General features: G+C 38.4%; 1 protein-coding gene across 3 annotated transcripts in view; it reads right to left on the bottom strand.

The window, feature by feature from the left end:
- The window catches only part of Cyyr1 (cysteine and tyrosine rich 1), a 97,308-nt gene that overhangs the window by 58,838 nt on the left and 11,300 nt on the right, over positions 1 to 27,170 (bottom strand). For 2 of the 3 annotated variants that reach the window (XR_007591078.1, XM_050138556.1), the window contains exon 3: positions 21,873 to 21,950. The exons of the other annotated variant lie outside the window; for it this stretch is intronic. Coding sequence is in view for 1 of the 2 variants with exons in the window: in XM_050138556.1 (XP_049994513.1) it covers positions 21,873 to 21,950 (78 nt within the window). In the remaining variant the exon portion in view is untranslated. The remainder of the gene's footprint in view (positions 1 to 21,872; positions 21,951 to 27,170) is intronic. 3 annotated transcript variants of the gene reach the window in all.

Below are 27,170 nucleotides of genomic sequence, written 5' to 3' on the forward strand. Positions count from 1 at the left end.
TAAAAGTTAAGGCCAACCTGGACTACAATGAGACCCTGTCTCAAGAACAGGACAACCAATCTAAATAATAAGAGTAAAAGAAAACCCTATTTTGTATGCCAACCAACTAAGGCCACATATTATTTCCCAACAAATGCTTAGAAACTTTTGTTTAGAATTTAGAGTTCAGATATGAGTAAGGGTGATTCAAAGAATATAAAAATCAGTATTAAAGTCAAAATGTACCCTGGATATAACACTCCAAGTACACGTGACATGCCACTTTCTGCCATTTCTGGCACTGTGATCCCATTCATTTCTAATCAGTTTAAGAAACTGGTCAAGCAGAAGGCCAAACAGGAGAACTGCAAAATACTTTGCTCCCCATTCACAAACATTTCTATGTTTCTCCATCATAGCAGTCAGGGATCTACAGTTTTCTACTGTTCAAATTCTGGCTTGTTTTTCTTCTTGCCTGGGCCAATTCCTACATCAGTGGCCTCTCTCAGAGTCCCATCCTCCAAGACTATTTCATTGTCCTACCAGGCTTAAGATCAGAGGAAACCTGAGGCCTCTACAGTCCCATGTTCGGCAGACCCCTCTGGTGTAGGAGGTCCTTCTGTCTATGTGTTAACGAATAGAGAAACTGCCTTGGCCTGATAGGGCAGAACTTAGGTAGGCCGAGAAGACAGAACTGAATTCTGGGAGAAAGAAAGCAGAGTTGGAGAGCTGCCATGGAGCCACCAGAGTCAGACATGCTGAATCTCCTGGTAAGCCACTGCCATGTGGTGACATACAGATTCATAGAAATGGGTTAACTCAAGATGTGAGAGATAGCCAATAAGAGGCTAGAGCTAATGGGCCAAACAGTGATTTAATTCATACAATTTCTGTGTGGTTATTTTGGGGCTAAGCTAACCAGGCAGCTGGGATGAACAAGAGGGCCTTCCTTACTACATCCCCCCATCCAGGATCAGCAAGTTTGTATGCATCCATTAGCATTAATTGTTATGTTGCCAAGGAAGCATATGAAAGAGGAAGGGTAACACACTGTGGAAATCCACATAAGTATTAAGCGCTGCTTCCATGAAAGATGCCTTATTATACTTTTAACAAATGGGCGTCTAACTCATGTAGGTGAAGACACAGTGCACAGGATCAAATGAAGGCGATGTCAAATTATAACATTTAAAAAAATCAGGAATGGCAGCAGCTGAAGAGCCCTTTTTAGAAGGTATAAGTCATGTTAGTCCACTTTGAACACCGTTTCCTGCAACGCTCCGGGGTTTTCATGTTTGAAAGGCAGGGTGGGAGCAACTCTGATGTGATTAGAAACGGCCTGGAGCTCGCTTTGAAAATTTAACATTCAGATGGAAAGGAAATGGTAACTTTCCTTCACTTTGATATTTTTGCTCTCTATTTTTATAACTCTAGCCAGCCGAGACACCAGGAGGAAGTGTGTCTGCTCCGTGACATTACCGGAGCATCACTACCCGACAGTCCTTTAGTGGCTTTCATCCATTCCAGCATCTTTGTGTCTGCAGCTCCTAAGCCACATCATGTCTGTATTCTTTAGGCTTATTCGGAGCTTTCTTGACGCTCCATTTGCTTGTTCATTTGTTCATCGAGGTCTTACTGTGCAGCGACCCAAGCAGTGACTTTGAATACTGAATGCGAACATTCCGGCCAAGCCCATGAGCCAATCTCGTGAGTGACGGTGCACTTTCCAGTGCTCTGCAGGTAAAGGCACTTGCTTTCGATCTTTGATGGCCCAAGTTCAATCTCTGGGATACAGATGGTGCAGAGTGGACTCCTGCAAGTTGTCCTCTGCCTTCCGAATGCATTGTGGCACACAAACACACACTTGCTCAGAGCAATGGTAAAAACGAGTCAGATTTGTAAAGGAAAGCATTTGTAAAGGAAAGTTTATTTGCAATTATTTTTTTTAAGAAAATTTATATACACGATCATTTTATTTGTATGTTTACTCCATGTGTGCAGTATGCATGGAGACCAGAGGAGGGTGTTGACTGGAGTTACAGATGCTTATGAGCCACCATGTGGATGCTGGGAATCCAATCTAGACCCTCTGGAAAAGCAGCCAGTGCTCTTAACTTCTGAGTCGTCTCTCCAGCCCCACTTTGTAGGAGCCTAAATAAAGGAAGCTTCCTTAAAAGAACAGAGTTCAGAGGCATTTCATGGAAAGAGATGTCCGGAAGAGAACTGAGGAACAGGGAGGCATAGGAGAAGGACGTTTTAGGCAGGAGCTTATCAGAGAGAAAGGGTAGCTTCTAAAGAGTCCTTTCACTCAGGGAATGGTGCTGAAATCGGCAGTGCTGGACTCCAACTAACAAATATAAAAGGCAAAGGCTCGGGCAGAAAAAAAATCTGGGTTTACTTTCACTTACTCTCCTTTTTTTTGTGTGTGTGAAGCAATTCCCTTGGGTTCATGTCTTGACCCATTTTCTGTTGCTATTAAAAAAAAGAAAGAAAAAAAACCTTAAGACCATGACATTTATATTGAATTTTATTTTGCTCTGGTTTAGAATCTGGCAAGTCAGAGCACATCTTTCCAGTATCTTCTAAGGCTTTCTTGCTGTGTCATAATATACCATAGGGATCACATCATAGCACAGCATAGTGAGGCCCAGCAAGACAGTTCATGTCTTCCGTCCTTGTTTTAAAATCACCAATGCTATTCTAGAAGCTCCATCCTTATGAATTGATTTTATCTCAGTGTCTCCAAAAAGCCTAATATGTTAATATTTTCATATGGATTTGGGTGTTGGGTTTATAACTGAGGAACCTAAGGGGCAGGCACATTCATAACTCACAAAGAGAGCAGATGCATGGAAATAGATGGTTGTTCTTGTGAAACACAAACTACCTTAAGCTCTCAGGGTGGGTGGAAAGGAGGTTTATCTAGTATTGTTCAAGCTTTATGTGCAGTCTGAGCTGGCAGGAAGGAGGCCTTTGTCCTCTGTTGGCACCCAGCTATTCAGCCTGGAGGAGGCTTCTTCACTGCGGTAGAGAACAAGCGGTACCAGATCAGACTGGGAGCCAGTCTTTCTCGAGGAGCATAGTGCATTTGCTGGCTGCTGAGGTTTGAATGTGATGTTCATAGACTTATTTGTTTACACATGTGGTCCCCAGATGAGGGAGGACCCCAGGGAAGAGCCTCGCTGTTGGAAGTGGGTCACTAAGTGGGCCCTTGAGGTTTCTTAGCTCAGCCCTACTTCCAGTTCTCCTTGTGTTTCCTGCCAGTGGTTGCCATGTGATTAGCCACTTCATGCTTCTTAACCATGCCTGCCCCACCTTAATGGCCTATACCCTGCATGGTCTGTAAGCAGAATTGAATTCTTCCTCCATTAACTTTTTTCTTATCAAGTCTTTGGTCACAGCAATGAGAAAAGTAAGTAATGCAGTCACAGGACGGCCAAAAGCAAACCAAGAGCAATGTTCAAATTAGAGAAGGGCGGAGCAATCCCACAATGAGCCTGTTAATTAGAAAACTGGGACTATATGACAAGTCTTCTAGATCCAGTGCTTATCCACCCTCCGGATTCATACGGAAATTGAGTCTACCAAAGTGAAGGTAACCTCTGTGGAGGTGATTAGTTTCTGAAGGTTAAGTCCTCAAGAACAGAATAAGTACTCCTGTAGAAGAGGCCCCAGGAAGCCATGTAGCTAGCTAGCCCCTTGCACCATGTAGGCATAGGGAAAAGATAACATGTGTGTGAAATGAGGCTGTCTCTAGACATTGTATCTACCAATGCCTTGGTCTTGGAGCTCCCAGCTTCCAAAGCTACACTAAATCAATTTCTGTTGTTTGTATGATATCCAGTTGATGGTCCTTATTATCATTGTCTAAATGGACTGAATCAGTGAGGAACAGTAGCAACATCCACAGAGATGAGCCTTTCCTTTGTCAGATATTAATGTTCTGATAAAGAACAAATCGCTGATACAGATACCCTGCATGTATCTAAGCCATTTGGGGGACCTCTCTTTACTTCTGATAGTATGTTTTTAACAATACTTGCAGGCAGGGGGTTTTGTACAGAAGAGATCAGGAGGTGTTTACTAGGGTGCATAATGTTTTACAGATGTAAAGTAAGCATAACATATGCAATACCATTCCACCCCGTCGCTCTCTATTTTCTAGGTCAAGAATAATGTTTGAAATTCTAGTCATTTACTGAAGTTTTAGCTGAAACTATTGGCTTAAATTCCAAGAGCTTCTTTCGGCTCTTTGTTCATTTGTGTGTATTATCCTGGCTTTCTTTTATGGATGCAATATCATTTGTATTTTTCTTAGGATATTAATTATTAAGTTTCTGTTGGTAGTTTACTTTTCTACCACTTTGTCTGTCTCCTCTTTGCCCTTGTTTGTTCCTTTATCTGTTCTGCTTCTAAGTTTCATATCAAGGCTTTCCTCCAATGCCAGCTCTTTCTTAGGTGTCAAATTAGAATTAAAAATGAGCCCCAAGTTGGACCTGTTTGTGAATTCCTCTTATCCCACCTACTTGCATGGTTGAGACAGGGGCATCGCAAGTTCAAGGTCCACATGGGAAATTTGGTAAGGTTGTGTCTCAATAAATAAGTAGATGAACAAGCAAATAGGAGCAAAGGTAGTGGCACGGTTCCAAGGTGGATTGTTTGTGCAGCCTGTAAAAGGCTTTGTGTTCAGTCCTCAGTATAGCTGGAAGAAAAGGGAGAGAGGTCATAAGAACTGTACGGGGAAGTCTGAGTGAGGTTATCAGTTTATCAGCCTCGCTGTGTGTTTGTTACCATGCGATCATTGTTTTGATAGGAGAGACTCTAATAGCATGCCTATTGTTCAAAGAGTCTTCGGTGCTACAGCACTCTGAGGAAGCTCGTGGGCTCTTTCAAAAATGATGTATTCAGATCGCTGTAATTTATAAAGTAATGATGTGATTCTGAGAAATGCAGGAAGAGTCCTGCATACAAAGCTAGCCGAATCCTGCTCGTCAGAGAGTCCTCAGGTGTGATTACATTGTGAGGGCATGCTGCTTGCATTAGAAATGAGAGACACGGTAGCTTTTAAAGGCTGTGAGAACAGGATTGGATTACTGCTCTCATTTAGGTTCACAGACTCACTGGTTAAAACCGTTGCTGTAGGATCTTTCTTCAGAGTGGATCGATTTTTCCAGGAGACCGCTCATCAACCTCCAGCCTCTCATGAAGCATGCAGAGAATAAACCTCTGCTCACTGGAAAGGCTTTTCTAATGACCCTTACACCGCTCTCCATCTCTGATACATTAGCCATGTCCAAGTTCAGAGACTGTGTGACCAAAGCCCTCTAGGACTCCAAATATCTTCCTGGTGCAGCAGAGACCTAGAGAATCCAACTTCTCTTTGATCCTTTAGCAACACTTAAGTTTCTAGCTCCAATTTCTGAAAGTGCAGGTATGTCTGCCCGCAAAGAACCAGTGGATTCTAACCTACATAATTCTAGGATTTCACGCACAGATATTCAGGTTTTTAGCTTTTTGCCTCATTGTACTCAGCATTTTGGCATTCTGCCTTCTCTAGTCTGAAACAGATACCAGGAGTTGCATTGCTTTCTAGATTTCTGAATGTTATTGTTCCATCTGCTGTCTTCATTTTGTCCTTGAGTGTGTTTGTTTGTTTAATTATTTTGCCATCCGAGCTTGGTGAAGATTCTGGGGGGAATTATAGATAGACATTTGCATTCAGTCAACACAAAGTAATCTGAAGCCTGGTGCGTTTATAAATAACTTATTATTAAAAATCACACCTGAATTGTATTCCTGTCCCAAGTAGGAGTTTATCTCTTCCTCTATGATTTAGTAGAAAATTAAATGGGAAACAGGCACAATGCATTGTAGGAGACCAAACGCAGGAGGAAGTTGGAGGTGAGCCAAACCTCCAACCCAGACTCACATGGAACAACAGAAAAAAATGGTCAGGAACAAGATTTTCAAAGTAATACATAAGAGTTTCCTTTCTTTTTAAAAATTACAATATTTTAATTAATTCTTTCAAAATTTGGTGTGTTCATGTGACCCATCCCCAGACTGGGGTTCTGACTGGCTTGGTCTTCTGCTGGTCTTGTGCAGGCAACTGCTCCAGTTCATGAGTAGTGCATTGTCATAACCAGCAGACACTATTTTGCCCTGGTCTTCCCTGACTGCTGGCTCTTACATACTATCTGCCCCTTCTTCCTTAATGGCTACTAAACACAGGGACTGTGACACAGTTCCATTTTTAAAAGGAGAAACAGACAAAATTATCCAGTAGACCATTCCTAAAAGAAGAATGCAAGTTCTTCAAGAAGAGGGGAAATTATACCAGATAAAAGTTCAGATTAATTTTATTGGTCCTCTGGGACTCGGACACATGCTGGCAAAGTGCTTACCCACTGGGCTACCTTCACAGTCTCAACATTTAGCTATTCATTCAATAAAATAATTATGCCTGCTCAAATTTAAATGATAGCATGAGTAACACGTTACGTGAAAACCATTGTATAAATTACGGAGAGGGTGTAAAAGATTTATAAGAAAGCCATTAAGCTTTACAAGAAGTCATGGAACATTAACTTTCAATATGCTGAAAAATTAATGATACTATATTATAATCTATAGGTCATTACCGAAATAATCACAGAAAGAAATAATCTAGAAAGCCAATAGATAAAATAGAATCCCAAAAGCAACTTCAACGGCTTCAAATGTGGCAGGAGAAAGGCAACCAGGAAACACAAAGCAAACATAAAATGCACAGTGAGCCAGTAGGTCCAACCACAACAATAATTACACCGACTGGAAATGTCGAATGTCAATTAAGAGGTATGGAATGCCAGAGAAACTTTTAAAAGCACAAGTTATTTGCTGTCTAGATGCCTGGTACTTTATGGAAACTCAGGGATATGAACTCTGAATAAAAAGACTCATTTGGAAGCTGGGAAGATAAAATACTATTCTCTACCACAAAAGTTGGATAAAGTAGGAGAAAAAAAAAGGGGGAAGGAGAGGAGGGAAGGAGAGAGAAAGAGAAGGAGTAGGAGAGGGGGGAGGGAGAGTGGAGGGTACAGGAGAGAAAGAGGAGAAAGAAGGGAAAGGGGGGAAGAGAGAGGGAGAGGGGAAGAATGTTTTCCTAGTAAAGCAAGAGTGATATAAATTTTGAACATCAACCATTTAAAGCTCTTTCCCAGAGAACTAAAGGTGAGCTCTTAGATCGATGCAAAGCGGCACTCGATGAAGTTCTTCATCCTTTCTAAGAGGCCCAGGGCGTCGTATACAGAAGGTAGATGCATCAGATAATTCCCTCTGCCCACTAAGGAGGCTCAGTTAAATGGCTAAGGTCACTCTTAACTGAACCTCTTTCCCCAGGTTCCATAACAAGACAGACTGTCTTACCTAACAAGTTCTATTCAACATGTCCAAATAATGAAGGTGAGACAAAGAAGGCAAAGACATATGCTAGAAAGGGGAAAGTAAAGTCCTATTTTATATGGTGTATATGTGTATTACATAGAATAGATAGTAGGAAAATATATAGATAATGCACGGAGAATCTTATCAATGTGCCAAATCATTCATCAAAGCACAAGGTTAATTTAATAAGGTTGTTGCATACACAATACGCAAAACCATTGCACTTTTGTAATCTAGCAGCAATTAGGAACTACAGTTTTCTGTATTAGCATGTTAAGAAACAAATTAATATACCAAATTAGTAATGCATATAGTTTATGTTTTTATGTTGTACTTTAAACTTTCCAATTAAATTTTAAAATAAGGATTTTTTAAAAGAAAAAACAGTATTTTAAAAAGGCAAAGTTTTAGTTACTTATATAATGAGTGACAGAGTGTAAACTACATATTCAACTAATTTATTCAAAGATCAAATACTGTTTCTTTCTATGAAAGGAATTCATAGTTTGTTTCAAAATTTAGAAGTTTTGGGTTGAGAGATAGCTCAGTCAGCAGAGTGCGTGCCATGCAGGATGGGGTCCTGATTTTGGTTTCTAAGACTCGAGTAAAAAGGCAGTCATCATGGAGTTGAGCTGTAATTCCAGTGCTGGTGAGGTGGAAATAGGGTGATCTCAGGGGTATGCTTCCAGTCGGTGGAGACTAATTGGCAAAATCTGGGCCCTTGAGAGTCCCTGTTCAAACAGTAAAGTGCTTACAAGGTTGGCTTCTGTCCTTAAGGCACATGCATGCAGTGCACAGGCAGACTTGCACCCAAAAGAACTTTCTCTCCCCTCCCCACCCCCCCAGATTGCATTCTCTCTCATTTACTCGTCCATGAATAAACATTTCAGACTTAAAAGAAGGAGCCCTGTTTCAGGGACTATGGTCTTCCCTTGGTATCACTCGATTGAGCTCATTTTGCACTCTAGGCAGAATAAGGACTGATTTTGCACGTGACCAGTTGATTGGCTGAGAGTTGGGCAGTTGCATACCCTTCAGGAAAAACAGTAAAATGTCTATCCTGGGACAGCGAGGCACTCTATTACAGCTCAAGTTTTTATTAAGTGAAGGCTATTGACTGAAGATTAGAAAATAACCAATGGCTACTCAGCCACAAGTGCTGACTGACTGGAAGATACAATTAGGAAGATGTTTAATTGCAATTTAAACTTGCGAATACTTAGAAATAATTTGACACATTAGCATTATCAGTGCATTTGTAGCTCATTTTTACTAACCTACCAGAACACATAGAAAGTTCTATTCTGTTAATTATTTTTGTTGTTGTGTTGAGATCTCATACTGCAGCTGAAGTTAGGATAAAAACCTTGTATCTTGTTCAATTTGGTCTTCTGACCACTGTGCTGACTTGCCTTGTCCAGCGCTGGGATGACAATTCTAAATCACCATACCTCCCTCTGTCTGGTGTTTCTACTTCCCGTTGAAACTGCAAGTAGAAAATCGGTTTTCTTCACTCAACCCCTTAAGTAAAAACACATGAGACTCACTTCTACGTGGTGGTCATCGAAAAAACCAAAAACATGCTGAACAGGATTTATAAATTACACGCTAAAGCAGAAATTGTACAGTAAAATTTGTGCCTGATTAAATTAATATATTTTTGTATATCGACTCATAAATCAACCCCTGAAATCCCAAGGGCAACAGAAGCATTTATCAATCCAAGCTTACTTGGGATTTACTGCACAAGTGACGACCAGAGGGGTGCTATGTTTACAAATCTCTTTTCAGTTCACAAAACTAGATGTTTATAAATTTAGACACCCTGCTTGAGGATACTTATCAATGCTTTCTGGTGACACTTGGGACACACTGACTAAAAGACAATGTCAGAAGGCAAGTTATTTGTCTTAAGCTATTTAATGATATTCACCATTTTATAATAAAACAATACCTACCTATATTTTAAAGAGGAATTTCATAATAAAAACATATCTGTTTGATATATACTGATGACGATAAATTATTATTTGAACATGAAATGGCATGTAATTGTTTGTTGAAGTAAATGCTTAAAACATCTGAGAGCATGTTAAATGATTCAGAACACATTAAATGTAAAATGCTGTCTACTATATATTGTGGTGTGTATTTAAATTTTAATTAGGCAAATATATTTGCTAATATTAACATAATGCATTTTGTAATGAATGTAAAATGCTTAAGGTGATTTGGTAACCATTCTTGTAAAAATGAAAATATTCTAAGGAGATATTTGTGTCTCTCAACCTGACTATTAGATTACAGAAACAACAATGGATGCCATAGAAATGGGAATTTCCCCAGAAGTCTCATGTTGGGAGGAAGGTACCAGCCAGAAGGGGACTTGTCCTCCTTAAAGAGATTTCAAACAATTCTAACAACATGTCAGACTATTACAGTATGAGACTGAAACACAAACAAGATGAAAACCAGGTGGTCGGGACCATACCTTGACTGTGACTGCTTAGACACCCATCTTGGTCCTTTCTCTATTTAGACTCCCTAAAGATGGATTTGAGGGTTTTCTGCATTTCTTTTTCTATCTTCCCTGTATGTCCTATTGAATAAATCTATTTTTCTGCATTCCACTGTCAATTTGCCTCTTTTTATTAGCTTTTGAGGACCAGTGTCTAGACCTGACTTGGGGCACAGTTAGGGACCTCCCCAGATCAACGTTATCAGAGCACATTTAATGACAAAATTAATCTACTGCCTATCATAGTCTGTCTTTAAATTTTAATTAGGCAAACACATCTACGAATAATAAAATCATGAGTTTTGTTCCCACTATAAAATGGTTTAGGTGTTTCGAGAAAACACAATCATTCCAGATTCAATTTTCTCCATGAGATTTTCTGCCCTGAATCTTAGGAAGTATTTCCTGCATGCTCAATGGTATTCTTCAAAGAATTCCCATGGCCCACCTCATTCTATTCCATTCTCTGCTCTTAAGTCCCTTCCTCAGCACTTGTCCCATTATCCTGTCCTTTCTTCACAGAAAGATGCTAATAAACAACTCAAAGGTTTATGTGTAAGTTGGCAGAGCTTACAAATGTCACCACGCATAGTATAGAATTGATACTAGAGTAACTAATACTCTAGTATCAATTCTCAACTTAATCAGTAGATATGTTGCTTTCTTGTTACCATGATTAAATTATATTACATCTCAAAAAAGGAACGGTTTATTTTTGTAGACAGAGTTTAGTCTGTCAAGGCAGAGAATGCATGATAATGGGAGCGGCTCTATCTGTGGCCACAAAAGCATGCAGCTCCTAATCCTTACCTCATGATAGGCAGGAAATAGAGAAAACAGATCAGAAATAGAAATGATCATATCCTTAAAGGCTCACCTCTGTTAATCTACTCCTGCCAGCCAAGTTCTTTCACTTGTAGGTTCTAAAACCTTCAAATTAGTGCCACAAGACAAGGAATTATAATTCAAAGCAAAAGTTTGCAGGGAACATCTTAGATTTAAACCATAACATCCATCGTGTATTAGTAGATATGCTTGAAGCTTGCTATGTGAAAGACCATGTGGTAGTTACAATGGCTGAGTACCAGCTCTTATTCTGGACTTGTTTAATCCTGTAGGAATAAATGGGCAGATTCTAATGACATCACCATTTAATGACCCTCAGTTTAGTAGAGACAATGTTTTATAAATTCAGCTCTTTTTTTTCCCCAGAGGTTCTGAGAATTCATTGCTCTCCTTACTTTATTCAACTACTTTGACCAAAGAGAAATGAATCTTTGTATTTCACTTTCAGTACTCTTCAATATAGTTGCTATAGTGATTTAAGATAGCTCTTCAGGGTCAGTCTGCTTAGTTGGAAATAATCTATGGCTTATGAAATCACTGTTTAATTATGTGTCATATTTGATAACGAAGTAGATTACTATGACTCTGAAATGAAATGATTTGGGGTATGGTTTATTTAAACTGGCATGTTCCCAGGACAATTTGTTCTAGGATTTTCCTGTGAGAAGAGGTGGTGGCAACAGATCTGCTCAGCCCACATTTTACCTTCTGTGTCTGAATGTCTAGATTAAGTCTTGGGAAAACGCACTTTTAGAAGACACTCCCAGTAGAGTTTCATGAATATCACCCATTGGGAACTTAACTAATACTGAAAAAGTTTTGATTTAGTTTTTGCTGAATAAACACAATGAAGATTTGTGTTTATGAATGCAAAAACACTGAAAAACCTTGCATATAATTTAAGAAATGGATACATTTAATAAATGTTTTTTTAATTCTTATATGTGGAAACTGACTTGAAAGCATTACTTGAAGTAAGTGATGTTATGCAGGAAAAAAATAACTTAAAAATTTTCTAGGTCTTTAAATAAGACCACTGATGAATTGAGACACCTGGGTGTTGGAGTGCCTAATGGCATAATCTGAAAAGCAGAACAGATTATACTGGCTTTGGAAAAATCGTTCCAGGGCAAGTTTCCCTTGAGAACCCTATTTTTCCTCCATCCAGAACTGCATGAATTTAGGAGTCTCTTGATTCTATGTGAGTGCTCTCTTCTCTTAAATATTTAGGCTACAAGAAAAAGAGTCAAGAGATTTTTTTTAATTTAATAATTTTTTTAAAAAATTTATGAACATAGTTTGGAAATCTTGCCAATGATTAGTATGCGTTCATTTGAATGTCGCAGTCTTCCCTCCCAAATAGCAATAAGACCTTTCACAAAACATTATTTTCTCTTAATAAATTTACTAAAGCCATTTTTACTTGTTTTCATCATGAAATTTAATTATCAGCATTTGATTTCATGTTACTTATGGGCCCCCTTTCCAAAAAGCATATAAATTCAGTATTTCAACTATTACTACATGGGGTTTCCAATGAGTTGTGGATGTACAGAGTGAGTCATCGCCCAAAGATCTCAGTTACTTACTGAGGTCCTGGCTCATACAGAAAATGATAGGAAATGTTCAGATTTTGAACTGGAGTAGAATGGCAGAGATATAAGTTGTCCTGGTATTATTTATGATCTACCAGTATAACATTCAATTGAAATGAAAGATGTAATAGAGAGAGCTGGAGGTGGTGGCAAATGCCTTTAATCTCAGCACTGCAGAGGCAGAGGCAGGGGCAGAGGCAGGGGCAGGAGCAGGGACAGAGGCAGAGACAGAGGCAAAGGTAGGGATAGAGGCAGAGGCAGGGGGATCTCTGAGTTTGAGGCCAGTCTGGTCTATGAAGAAAGTTCCAAGACAGTTAAGGCTACGCAGGGAGACTCTGTCTCAAAAACCAAAAATAATACCAATACAAAATTATGTACTAGAGAGATAATTAGTCACATGTAGGCCAACATGAACTTCAGCATAGCTAGGATGGTTTTTTTCCCATTGGAAGATGATTTCAAAACATGAGGTTTTTCATTTTCTGCTTATAAAATCCAGTGTCCAAACTGCACATTTCTGCTTTTAATTTACAAAAAAAAAAAAGGGGGGGGGAATCGTGATTTTTTTTTCATTAAGGACCTCTCCCATAGTAATGCACCCTGGAAGGCCTGGTGTCCTTGGTGGGCAGTGGGTAGTTCAGCATTTATTCTCTTTTGAAATTTTTAAAGTACTATGTCTTGTGGGCTAACAAAATGGGTCCAGACACTTCTTTTTATTTACCTGTCAAATGTAACGGTTCTATCTTCTTGTCCGTTTATGCTATTACAGGGCAATTTGTTAATAGAACATATGATAACACGCATTTCAGTAACTCCCAAGAGTGACATTTTGGTCAAATATAAGCAACTGTTAGATATTCCTCATGAGTAGATTTATGCCAACATAGGGCATATGGTTCTAATACTATGAGTCATATCAAGCATTTCAGCAAGGCATGGTGGTGCATGCTTTTAATTTCAGCACTCAGAGGCAGAGACAAGTGTATCTCTGTGAGTCTAAAGCCAGCCTGATCTACAAAGAAAGCTCTAGGATAGCCAGGACTGTTATACAGAGATACCCTGTCTTGTATAACCAAAATAATTAATTAATTAATTAATCGGCATCATTATCAGCATTTCAATACCCCATGAAAGTGACATTTTAGTTTAGAGTAAATTGTTGTTGTCTATTCTTTGTAAGTTTGTTGAACTATCTATTAAAAAAAGCTCAGAGTTTTTTTTTTTAATGCATCTACACAACAGAGCTACTAAGAACCCTAGACATGTCCTAGTACAGGTCAGGGGTTCTCAGTCTTGCCACTATTGACATTTTGAACCAAATCATTCTTTGTTGGGAACACTGGCCCATGTGTTAGAGAATGTTTAGCAGCATGTCTGACTTCAACCTACTGGATGTCAGTGACACCACTTTTCTTAAATATTTTTTAAAAACGTTTGTCCACGGTAGGGGCAAAATCTCATCGATTGAGAACTGTTGCTTTCGATATTTCTGCATTTTTATTTTTTTTTTATTTAAAGCCATCTAATTACATTGCTGTGATACATCTTGGTATATCTTACCCAGAGTCCACTGGTGAATCCTTTTCTCCTACTTTATATTCATTCATCTTATACAGGAAACTCTTTTTATGTACAACTTCAAGATGTTTTCATGTGTAACTGATATGCATATATTATAATATTATACATGTTCATTATAACACAGAGAAATATACATTTTATAGTGAGGAAATATAATGAATATAAATTCTATGGTTTCCCACTAAAAACTCAGTGATTCATCTTCACAGATCTTCGGTGAACACAGTTGGGGAACCACCCTTGTGAGGCATATGTCTACACTTTTCAATAAAAATATGCCGTGGGTGACAGCACCCACCATCTATGGATCCACACAGCTCCAGAGTCAAGCGCAGAGTCCTGTGCAGACTTTACAGGATTCTTCAAGTTCATATTATGATCTCCTCTTAAGTAAGATGAAATTGAGAGTTAGGGGAGTAAATGAATTTGACCACTTAACTGATATTACAGTGTCAGGAAGGGGCCTAACTTTGTTGGTCACCATAGCTCTTTCTTTTGGGAACTTATAAGGGAAGATTTGTAAATGTCTGTAATTTAAAATGTCTGTAAGTGTCTATTAAGTGGATGGCCTTTTATCACACTCGAACTGGGTCATATAATGAAAAAAGAGATATAAAAATGAATATAGCATGTAGCTCCTCTTAGGAGTTTCCAGTCAAGTAGTGGTATCTCAGCTGGCATGCAAAAGGAAGGAGCTGAGGAGAGAGCAAACTGTTTGAAAAATACTGAGAAAGGGATTAAAGGATTATTTACTGTCTGGATGGACAGAAAATTGTTAAGAACGAGAAATAATTGAAATATGTATCCCTTGATTTAAGTTCATTTTGCAGCTTGACGTTTCTCCATTTTATGATTATTTATCCTAACTGCAGGAGTAAAATACTTTGACATATTTTACTCTTTCCTAACACTGGTAATTTATGTCTCTCCCCCACTTTTCCAGTGTTCCTAGAAGCTTGTCAATTCTATTGATATTTTCAAAGGATTTCTTTTTCTACTGTTCTTTTATCTTCATGCTCATTGATTTTTGCTTTGTGTTTATTTTCTTTGTCTTTCCCTGACTTCCAAAGATGGAAGAAGATTATTTAGTCAAAGAATTCATTTCCTAATATAAGCTTTAATGCTATGTGTTTCTTTTCAGACACTGTGTAAGCATCATTCCTTATTTTTTATGTTCAGTTTAAAGCTTTTATTTTTTTTTAATTGGTCTTATGTTTTCTTCTTGAACCATGTGTTAATTTTGTAGGTAGACTGATTGGCATACCCAAGGCCCCAAGTATTCCTTCATCAAATTTCCTCTTACTTTTTTTGTTTCCTGATTTCCAGAATATTTATGTTATTGACAAATTGTGCATGTCATCCTTTTCAATTTGAAGTGTGTGACCACGGATTTGGTCCATCTGAACACACATTTAATGACAGCACTTGCAGAAAACTTGCTTCTGTTGACTCAAATGTTCTGCCCATATCAATTAGTTCCACAATGTAAGTCAAGTCTTCTAAATCTTACTGGTTTTTTATTCTAGGAATTCTGTGTTCTGAGAAGGGGGCCCATCCTAAGTGCAGACTTGTCTTTTGCACATCCCAGCTTTTCCAGTTTCTGTTTCATGAACTTTTTGGTCTTTATTATTAGCTGCATGTACACTTAGGATGGCCACATATCCTTGATTAATTGGCTACTGCATCATCATGCAGCATCCTAATTTATCTTTGGTAAAACCCTGTGCTCTGAGCATCATTTTGCATAAGTTAATGTAGCCACAGCACTTTCTTTCAATTACTGGCTCCATGGTATATCACTTTCAGTCCTCTTGATTCTTTTTTTAAATTGAATCATTATAATTCAGATTAGCTTCATATAGATAACATAGATTTGGGCTGGCATTTTGCATTTTTAAAAATTCATTTGTTGCCTTTTATTTGGGATGTTTATACTGTCAACATAACCATTAGTATTTCTAGATTTAAGCCTATAATTTTACAATTCACGTAGTTTTTTTTTTTCCATCTATTTCTCTTCCCTTTTCAATCCTTCGGTCTTGGCATACAAACATGTCTGAGTTACTTCCTTTCACTGCTATGACAAAACTGCTGACTAAAGCAACTGAAGAGTTCATTTTGCCCCATGGCTTGAGGGCACAGCCCATCATAGTGGGGAAGGCATAGAGGCAAGTAAGAAATGAGGTAGCTGATCATGCTGTATCAGAAGTCAGAAAACAGGGAGAGATGGATGGCATTATCAGCTACTTTACTCCTTTCATCTTTGCTCAGTCCAGAACCACTGCCCTGAGGACAGACCTGATGAAATTCAGGGCAGACCTCTCCCGGTAATACCTCTCTGGAAAGAAGACTGGCTCAGAGGTGTATGGCTACATGCTTTTAAGTCAAGTTGGCAGTGAAAATTATTCATTATCAGTGCCATTCCATTTTAATCTATAGATTGTGAATTTCAATATATTACTCTATAGATTAATAAATGGTTGCTTTTTAGTGGGAGCTCTTAGGGATGCTAAAAGACTGACTTATCTGCATTTTGCATGAGTTTGGTTATCACTTTCACAGGAAACTCTGTGAAAACATTAGATATTGTACCTGTAATGTAACCATGCTCATTTTAAGTTCAGTATAGCACATTATGCTTTTCCATGTGACAATAAACTGCATTTTGAAGACTACAAGGAGACAAAAAGCAGGCTAATATTACCATATTTTCTTAATCTGAGTTTCTTCCCCGTAGTTCAACTTTTTTTTTCTTGTATCATCTGCTTTATTTCTTAGCTTCTTCTAGTAATCTTTTTGTTCAGATCTTCTGGCCTAATGTTGTCAGTTTTTCTTAATAATGCAGCCTTAGATTTTCTTAACCTCTAAATGGCTTTCTTTGCTAAGGGATATTTTTGTCTGGGTACAGAATGGTAGAGATAAAGTTTTACTTTTCCAAAAGTTTAAAAAGTGTCACATTTCTGTCTTCTGTGATTTCTGATAAAAAAATTAAGTGATGTGGGACATTTGATCACACTGTGACTGTTAATAAAGTTAACATTGAGTCAGGGGCAGAGTCAATGACTAGCTGACTGGAATTAGACATAGAGATTTTGGAGGACATAGGAAAGAGTTGCAAGGGATTTAGAAAGATTTCTAGGCCATTCCAATCTGAGAAATTTGGAGAGAGAGGGTTAGCTGGTCATTCCTTCAGTGCTTTCTTGATCTATCAGATTTTTATACAAATCCAAGTTTTTATGAATAATGGAACAATTTAGATAAACTCTTCATCTGGTACCACACATGGGACACGGGATCACAAGGTGTCTTCTGCAGCAGCCAGCTCCTCAGTCACAGGAATCACAACTGCTCACTGCCAGCTCTGCAGCTGCCTGAGTTGTCCTTCACAGACATCTCTGTCAGTCCCCACACCCTCACCCACCATGTGGGCTCCTCCTGTCCACTCCCCTACAGCACCCAGTATTTTCAGGTGGTCTAACCTGGCATGACTCTGTTTAGCATTCAAGATCAGATGAGATCAGGCATATTCAGGTTGGTACAGCCATAGATAACTTCAAAGTCGTTAGCTAAGATAGTCTAGCCACATAGACTAACTACTCCAGCCAGGACTTCAGATATGCCCTGAATTTTCCTATCACACCGAGACTAGACAATAGCTAGCTCTCTCAAGACTTGATCATTATAATTTTTTCAGGGTCTACTAAAGATGCCTTTACCCTCAAACAGCAGGAAGTAAGTTAAAGAACACAATGTCCACAGACCGTATTCCAAAGAAGTGAGATGAGTGTGTTTTTTTGGTAATTTTGTGGGTTATAGATGTTTGTCATCATTTAGGAAGGTTGGTTGCAAATTGTTATTGGTCATGGTCAGGGAGGAAACTAAGAAAAGAAGGTTAGGTTCAGGGATCTCTTCCTGAAAAGGTGAAAAAGGGGGGAGGACGGGAATGATAGAATAAAAGGGTGTATTAGTGAATCTACTTTTGAACTAAAAAGCAAATATTAACCTCAAATATTTTACATTGGTATAAATTTTTGTATATTGATACAAATTTAAGGTTATTTTTATTATAATGTACTGTGTATATCTTTCTACTTTTGTTTAAAGTATTGTACCCATGTAGCTCATTTAAAAAATGTAACATAAAATTCTAGTCCTTGAGAGCTATTATTATAAATGATAGAAATGCAGGTTAGTAGTTAGTCATCTATGACAATCTAGCTTGTAGTCATATTAGATATGTTTCCAAAGTCAAACAGAGATATATTTTATATAGATAGTCTTTGAATACTTAAGAGATCTACAAAATATGACATATAAGATGTTTTAGTAATATATGACTGTTCATGACTATGAGATAGATACATCTGCTCCTGGCAGCTCCAATCTACTTCAAAGAAGATGATAGGTGGTAAAGAACCTCTATATGGCATTTGCTTTCTTTTGTGGAAGTTATCCACTGAGGAAAGACACTATCCTTGCCTCATATACTGTCCAAATTGGAAAAGTAGGTCACAAAAGAATATGGCTGCCAAACTTTGCCAAGACAAGGTAGGATATTCCTTCAAAATTCCTGCTTCATAGAAGAGTCTGTCAGAGATTCTAGGCCTGTAAATGGATGTCCCAACATTGCAGAGAAACTTTGTGTGACTATCTAGGCATCCAGATATCTCTGTCATTTCTATACTTTTGGAATTTGCTTACACTGTACTCCCTGTTTATTCAGGTAATATTCTATCCTTCTCAGGTATCTGATGGCGTTGAAGACTTAATAGTTATAGTTATTGTTTTCCTTATTATAAAATTTAGGGAAGAAACTTCAAAGAGAGATTTAAAGTTTATAAGGTTCGACATAAAAGCCTAAGTTGTTTATCTAAGAAAATGTTTTAAGATCTAAAAAGTTATTTTTAGGATAGTAATACAAGTTATCAGAGAAAGTGGCTTAGGTATAAAACTCTGGACTCATCAAGATAAGATAGATAATAGGGTAATTTCTTCTAATTTGCTAGATACAAAACATAGTTTTACTGTAATAGAGGCAAAATGCCTTCCTTTTTATTTAGACAAAAGGAGAAATGTTGTGAGATATTTGCTCTCTCTGTGATACTCAGAGATTGTTAATAAAACTAACTTTGAATTGGGGCAGAATCAATCACCAGCTGACTAGGGTTAACCATAGAGATTTTGAAACCAGGATACAATAGAGAGGAAAAAAAAAGAGTAGGGATGGCCTTAGAAAGATTCATCAGCCCTTTTGATTGGAGAAGCATGGAGAGAGAGAGTAAGCTGATTATGCCTCCAATACTTTCTTGATCTATCAGGTTTTTAGCTGAATATCTGACACCTGAGTTTTTAATAATAATAGAACAATTTAAATAAAGGCATCAAAGAAGTAGTCAAACCATGGATCCCCTATAGTAGTGTTCTTTCAAAGTATTTTCCTTAGTTTTTTGTTTGTTTGTTTTTCTGATTTCTTTCTCAACCCATTTATCATCTATACAAAGGAGGGATACTGATTTTTTTTATCCTGTATCCTACTACATTACTGAAGGTGTTTATAAGTTTAAAAGCTCCTTGGTAGAATTTTTGGGGTCACTTCTGTAAACTGTTATATTATCAGCAAATAGTGAAGGTTTGACTTCTTTTCTGATTTGTATCCCCTTGATGTCCCTTTGCTGTCTTATTACTCTAGCTAGAATCTCAAGTGCTATATTGATATGGAGAGAGTGGACAACCTTGTCTTGCTTCTGATTTCAATGGAATCTCTTTGAGTTTCTCTCCATTTATTTTGATGTTGTCTGTTGGCTTGCTGTATACTATCTTTATTACATTTAAGTTTGTTCCTCGTATCTCTGTTCTATCCAAGACCTTTATCATGAAGGAATGTTGTATTTTGTCAATTTCAAATATTTAATGAGGTGATCATGTGGATTTTTTTTTCAGTTTGCTTATATTGTGGATTACATTGACAGATTTATGTATGTTATACCATCCCTGCATATCTGGTATGAAGCCTACTTAGTCATGGTCGATGGTTTTTCTGATATGTTTTTGGATTCTATTTGCCAGTATTTTACTGAGCATTTTTGCATCAATGTTCATGAGTAAGATTTGTCTGTAATTCTGTTTCTTAGTAATCTTTTTGTGTGGTTTGTATATCAGGGTAATTGTGGCCTTGTAAAAAGAGTTTGGCAATGTTCTTTCTGTTTCTATTATGTGGAACAACTTGAGGAGTATTGGTATTAGTTCTTTGAAAATCTTGTAGAATTCTGCTTTGCTCGGGTATAAGTTTATTTGGGTTTTTCCTATTTGGAAATGGAAGATATTTTTGAGTATGGAGAGTCTTTCACCAAACTGGACATTGCTTCAGTGTGTCACACTTGTCCCATTTTCCTCAGCGAATCTGATGACACGTTCATGTGAGGTGTGACCCTGCAGGCACCTGAGGGTTGACTCATTTGTTTTTCAATGTTTCTTCTTTTGTTGTGGGAATTATCTGGCTGGATAACTTCTATTGGTTTGTGTTTAGGTGTACATATTCTTTACTACGACATCTCTATTTTGTCACAGAGCACATCTAGAGAATTTATTTAAAAATGGTGGCTGTATATTTCATTTTAATTTTTTTTATTCTGTTCATTGTATTTCCAGCACTTTAAAAGATTGAGTCTACTCATTAATTACAAGTAGTATTTTCCGTTTTATACCACATTTCTGGCACATAACTCCAACATCCCTGTCATGTTTTCTTCGTATTCTTCCTTGTGAGATGTCCTTTTCTTGGTACTCTGTATATTGGGTAATGGTAAATTTGTATCTTGGACTTTATTAAGTCCATGTCATGAGACAGAATTCTGTTAGAAAATGTAATCATTTAGGTTCCATTGAGAGAATAGCAGTTATTGTGCAGCAATTTCCTCTAAGTTGCAATGCTCTATACTGCAGGGAATCTCTTTAAGACGCAGGACATTCTATGATGACAGTCCTTAAAACTCAGGGTGTCAACAACTCAGAAGTTTCAGGAATTCCTGAGACTGACCAGATTTACTAAGCCCCTTCTTCTCTTCCATGAACCAGCACCCATGCTGTACATTAGCATTTCAGTGATGCAACTGCTTTTAAGTCACTTTTGCTCTCTTAAGTAACCCCTCACTCCTATTCCTGTAAGTAACTCTAATAAACTTATTGGTTCACTCCATTTGACTTAGGTGGTATCTTTATTTTTGTCTGTTGTCAATTTCCTAGCTGGAGTCACTAGGCATTTGTTCAGGAGTTCATATATAATTATAGGAACCCCTCTTTTAGTTTCTCCATTGTCATGATCTTCATAGTATTTTCTGCTTCCTTGAGATAACCCCTTTTGGATCTCTTGCCAAAAAAATGTGCTTTATTTACCCAACTCCTTCAATATATCCACAATGGGCTCATATGTAGGAGGAAAAGGAGGGGGGGGAGAAAGGGAGAGGGACCATTACTTGGGAAGAGATTGAGACTTACTCTTTAAAGACTGGATATGCATCCTACTCTTCTCCTCCGGTATCATTCTGGCCAGAAAGTCAGGTCTACATTACAATTGTCTTAGTTTTGAATCCTGCTGGATTTTATTGTTGTTCGTGTACCTGCTGCTGCTTCAGTGTTTCAAGGATAACCCAGGGTCTTGGGTACAAGGGATTAGAGAGAAGAAGAACATTCCAGAATGTCCCCCAGGACCTGAATTCAAAGAGACTTTGCTTGCTCAGCTAGAGATGGAGAGAGCTCCTCCTGCAGTTCTGTACGGTACTGAGGTCCACTTACTTGTCAGGGCTATGTTTGGTCCATAGTGGATTAAATAGAAGAAGAAACCTGGAAAAGGCATAGCGAGTTACAAAGAACTTTGGATTTGGCTTGAATTTGCCAAGGATCCATAGCCCTGAAGTAGCTGCTGCACATACCTTGTCCAGGGTGGAGAGATGGTTTTGGTGTCGACATGGGGCAGAGTATGTTTTCCTCCATCTTGCCCAGAATCAGAACTAAGGTTTACAGTGGAAAGTAAGGAGACAAAAAAAGGAAAGAAAGAAAAAGGAAAAAGAAAAGAAAAGAAAGAGAGGAAAAAGTTACCATAAACATGGCACATACTTTATGACTTGTAATATGTTGACTGTACAAAGTCATTATAAAGCCAACAAGATGAATGAAAAAAATTGTTTTAGTCTCGATAAATCTCAGTCCTTGGAATAATCAATAGCTTTGATTTGGCGTACAATCTGGCTCTTATTTACTACCACTGGAAATGGTTTCCGTCTGGGGACTGCTGTGATCATAGAATATATATATATAACATCTTCAAAGGAAGTCGTTGTTCTTAACACACCTGTAAGTTTTATAAGCACTGACTTCTACTGAGAGAACTGCTAATTAGTGCAATCTTTGAAAAGCCTAATGCAGACAATTCTAAACTGCTACATGCAAAGGCACACTTGCATCTATAGATCAACATGATCTTACTGCAAAAATGCACAGCCGCCAGAATGCTGTTGCGTGCACTAATCATTCATGTCCCAATAGAGAAGAGCCAGAATTGTTCAAAACAGATGCCAGAGCACTTGTGAATTAAATTTCGAAAAGGAAATTAATTAGATTTCTATAGCAAATCTATTTGTGAAGGAAATCTTTACCTCTTGGCTTTGGCTATTTCTTTTTCATAAATAAGAGTTATGTATCTTTATTTAGACTTCTTCCTGCTTCTGATTCTGTGTTCTAACTCCCTGGTCAGCCTATGGTAACACGGCAGGCATGTAGACTTTGGATGTGTGACTTTCACTGACCTGAAGGATGCAGCACTTACTGAGCTGCCTTCCAGTCAGCAGATTATAACCACATTTGATGGAAAGGGAGGATTGCTTCCCATGAAGGCCAAGGGTGCTCTCTGGGGCTGAAATGCTCCAGTGTCAGGAGGAGGCTGTAGCAGATCTTGGTAGTCCAGAGGGCCACGGAAAGCCCTTACCAGGAGTGGCAGCCTGCACAGCCTCCAGAATTCTGAATGACCTCAGTGAAGTCATTTTGGTTTGTACTTGTTTTCTTTTCTCTCTTAGTCCAGATATTTACAAAGCCTGAAAAGTTTACTAACAAAAAAAATGCACAAATTTTTCCTGATTGTTTTCATATATAAATAAAGTCCAGCACCGTTATGACAAAAAAAGGCAAATTATTCCCATTATTCAACCTTTTAACCATTTTCAAAGGATGATCAATGAGGTTATGAAAACTAAGAAAATTCCAAAGACATTTTTTTTGAAGTCAGACATTCATGATCTTTCTTCTAAACTTCACTTCATTGCAGCTATTATGAAGTACAAGCACCCTCCAAAAATGTTTGCTGTTCAGTTCACTTGCAAATGGTGAGTACTCTCTAGTTAGTGTAAGAATGGATATTTTTCTTCGAGATAAAAACTTAGCGAGTTTAAATATAAAGCATGTGCTTAAATTAGTTCTAATCATTAGCTATGGCTAAGATGTGAAATCAGTCTAGTTTCCTATCAATCAATGGATGGGTGGATGGACGGATGAGGAATGAATAATGATATTCACTGTTTAGCAACAGAAAAGAATAGAATGCTGTCATATGTAGAAAAATAGCTAGAACTTGGGGTCATTAAGCAAATTAAGCCAGAAACAAAAACATGACATTTGTATGTAGAAGCTCTAAAAAAAAAAATTACCTTTTTTTTTTTTTTTTGTATAGAGGAGTAATTATCTAGGTTGGGAAGTGGGAGGTGGATGGGTAAAGGTAAGCTAGGTCTGACCACTGTGTGTCTTCTGCCTTTGTCCATCACTGGATTCTACAAACTTGTGCAATTAATACATTTTCATCAAGAATAAACTTAGAAAAATAAAAATGTATGAGAACTAGAATTTTTTGTGTATAATATCTTGGAGGCTGATCTTGTGCTATTCCTGACGTCTGTAGAGGAAGAATGCATTTTACCATTTTAGAATTGGTGCTCTGCAACCCCCAGGTAGTTATTGTTTTTGCAAAATGTAACATAGAGAGATACTGTTCTGCTGACCTCTTGCCAGTGCAAATGTGTACAGAAATATGGTTGAAGTAATTTGTGATGTTTTCTGTAGTTTTGTGGGATGTGTACAAGCACAAGGATTCCTCTTGTTGCAGTCAAGGTCTACTTCTTTCTGCCCCTTTCCATTCCAATCATATAGAAAGCACAAATTCTGTTTGTCTAGAGTTGCAGAGATTCCATGGGTTAAATAGCCCAGACTTCTACCTGCCGTACTTCAAGGTGGAATCCTATTAGACTTTATGAGGTTATCCTTGCCTGCTGAAATTTTCATTAGTTATGAATTGTGTTCTTCCTAACATTCAGGAGTTGAGAAACTGCTGGGAGATGCTGTTCTGGGCTACAGCTGCCTGCCGGAATTCTTCAGATACAATGAAGCAAAGAAAATCACTCAGTGTGTGTAATTTTTCCTTTCTCAATAAAACATTTTATCTCCCCAAATTATGGAAGGGAATAAAGACACATAGGAGCCCCTTGCCATTACAGACTACGGCTGGTGGATCCCTCTGCCTCATTGACAGAGCACACTCACCAGGAAATACAGACGTTAAATCATTATAATCAAATCAGCATTTCAACTCCGGTTCCTCTCATCTAATTCTAATTTATCATAAACAGTGTGATTAGGGAGTGATGAGTGACTCTCATTCCCTTTGCTGTGATGGTACCTAATCTATATTCCATGGAAAGATAGTCTCAAAAGCCAATAACATATTTAAATTATGATTTGAGTTTTCTAAATAAATATTTATCCAGATGAGGCATATTAATAATTCAGTGCCCACAAACTCTCAAGGTGTCGTGCTTCAGTGGAGGATTGACTCGCATTAAAAGGTGATGTTATCGGTCCCCTAGAGCCGAGAGCTTTGATGGTGGGTGGGCAGACTGACGTCTTACCCTAGCAGGCCCGGGGGATAGAAGGGCAAACAAGTGACCTTAGGAACTGATGGATAATAGGGTAGACAAAGAACAGTGTTAGAGTAGCATAGGATATTAGGGTAGAGAAGTAGCAGAAGATAACTTTTAATCTGGATATTGAGATCAAGAAAGGGAACCTCCCCAAGTACACTGTTGAGGTCCTCCTAATGATAGTGATGGATCCTTTTCATTCGCCCCATCTTGTGACTTTCATATCTTCAGGAGCTCCGTCACAGCAATGGAAAGTTGAATGCCTATATCCTATAGAACAGTCAAGTTCAGCTGAGCTGATCTTAAGTCAGCCCTGAAGACTTACGTTAACCTAGAGTTAGCTAAAATTATCTTAGACAAAGTCCTACTCCCTTAAAACACACACACACACACACACACAGATGGTTACTTTGAAGACATGATGGGATATGAAAGCACAATACTACATTTCGGATGTGGAATATCCCCAAAGTTAAAAGTATGTGTTAAAAGTATGTTCATCTGTTGGATGCAATTGGACATGTGAGATTTCAGAGGTAGGATTCAATAAATGAAAGTTGGGCGTGTGCCCTTGGCAGCAATACTGAGACCCAGAACGCTCTCTTTCCTTCCTAGGTACCATGAGACAACAGGCCTCTTGCCTACACACTCTAGTAATGTACAGTGCTGCCTTGGGCTCAAAGCAAGCAGAGAAAGTAACTTTGGAATGGGAACCTCTGAAAGTCTAGATCACGGTAAGCCTTTTCTCTTACTGTGTGGGATGTATCCAGGGTTTTGCTACAGTAATGGAAATGGCTAACATTAAAGATCCAGGAAGTGCTGCAACAGTGCCTTGTCCAGCACCAGGTGCTTCTTCTGTGATGGTGGCCTGACCAGGAGCTGTGCTTGCTGCCGCTGTCACCATTATGAGGTAGTGAGGTTCTGCTCATTGCAAGCTTAAGAGCAAAATCAGAAACTCCAAGTGCTGTTTATATTAAATTCCTATGATTTTTAAACAATAAATTAAGTCTATTTTTAACTTATAGGACACATACACACATGAGTATTACACATCTTTGTAGATGCATACATTCTGGGCCATTTAAATCACATTCAACACATCATACTCTCAAATTTTTCATTTCTTCCTAGGGAAAACACGCCTACCTTTCCTTACAGTGTTTGAAAACATAGGTTATGAAGTTGCTCTCTGCCCATTTGAAAGGCCTGTAAATGCCTGCATTTGTGTCCTAGCCTGGGAAGAGCAGCTGATTGGGTAGATAGCGATGCGCTCCTCCTCTCTGATGTTTGTTCTTGGGGCCAGTTGCTCTGCAGCCTCCCTCTTCCCTGCTGTTGTCAGTGATGCTTCTCCAGTTTATTAAACTGAGACCAGCAAACTTCCAAGCCCTTCATTCTTTTGATTTTTCCATCACTAATAACACTCCATTTATTTTTAATAAGCATATTTTATTTTTTAATTTATTGTTATCATTACTATTATTTTTTACTGTTATTATTTGTGTGTGTGTGTGTGTGTGTGAGAGAGAGAGAGAGAGAGAGAGAGGGAGAGAGAGAGAGAGAGAGAGAGAGAGGGAGAGAGAGAGAGAGAGAGAGAGAGAGAGAGAGAGAGAGAGAGAGAGGAAGGGAGGGAGAGGGAGAGAGACAGAGAGATGGTAGCCATGTGTGTGCTATGTAGCATGTATGGAGATCAAAGGACAACTCTAAGGAGTTAATTTTCTCTTTCCACCATGGGTTGTGGGGCTCAAACTCAGGTTGCCAGCCACTGAGATATCTCACAGGCACTATTTTCCTCTAGAGACAGGATCTCACTATGCTCCCCTGGCTATCCTTGGCCTTATGGTCATTCTGCCTTGAGCGCCTGAGTAACCAGTATTATAGGGGGATGATAAATGTTCCTATCTCTCATGTCTAGAGGGAATGTCTGTTTGTCTTGCTTTTATGACAACCATTTCCAGTTTTCTAAGATCTTTATCACACACAAACCTGAGAGCCAATTTCCCAAACTCAATAAAAAGCAGTTCTGAGGATTTTCCCTGAAATGACGGGGAATTGAGAGAAAGCCCTGGAAGAACAGGTCGAGTTGAGTATTATTGACATCACTACAATATTCTACCCACAGAAGAATGCTGCCTCTCTTCCCCACTCACCCTGATGTGGTCTGAATAAGAAATGTCCTTATAGGCACATGCATTAGAGCCTTGGTACCTAGCTGGTGGGCTGCTTTGGCAAATTCTAGGAATTTGAGGAGGGACCTAGCTGGTGGAAGGT

Source organism: Alexandromys fortis, unplaced genomic scaffold (assembly GCF_014885135.2).
Source record: "Alexandromys fortis isolate MF-2015 unplaced genomic scaffold, M_Fortis_MF-2015_v1.1 scaffold_11, whole genome shotgun sequence".
NCBI lineage: Eukaryota > Metazoa > Chordata > Mammalia > Rodentia > Cricetidae > Alexandromys > Alexandromys fortis.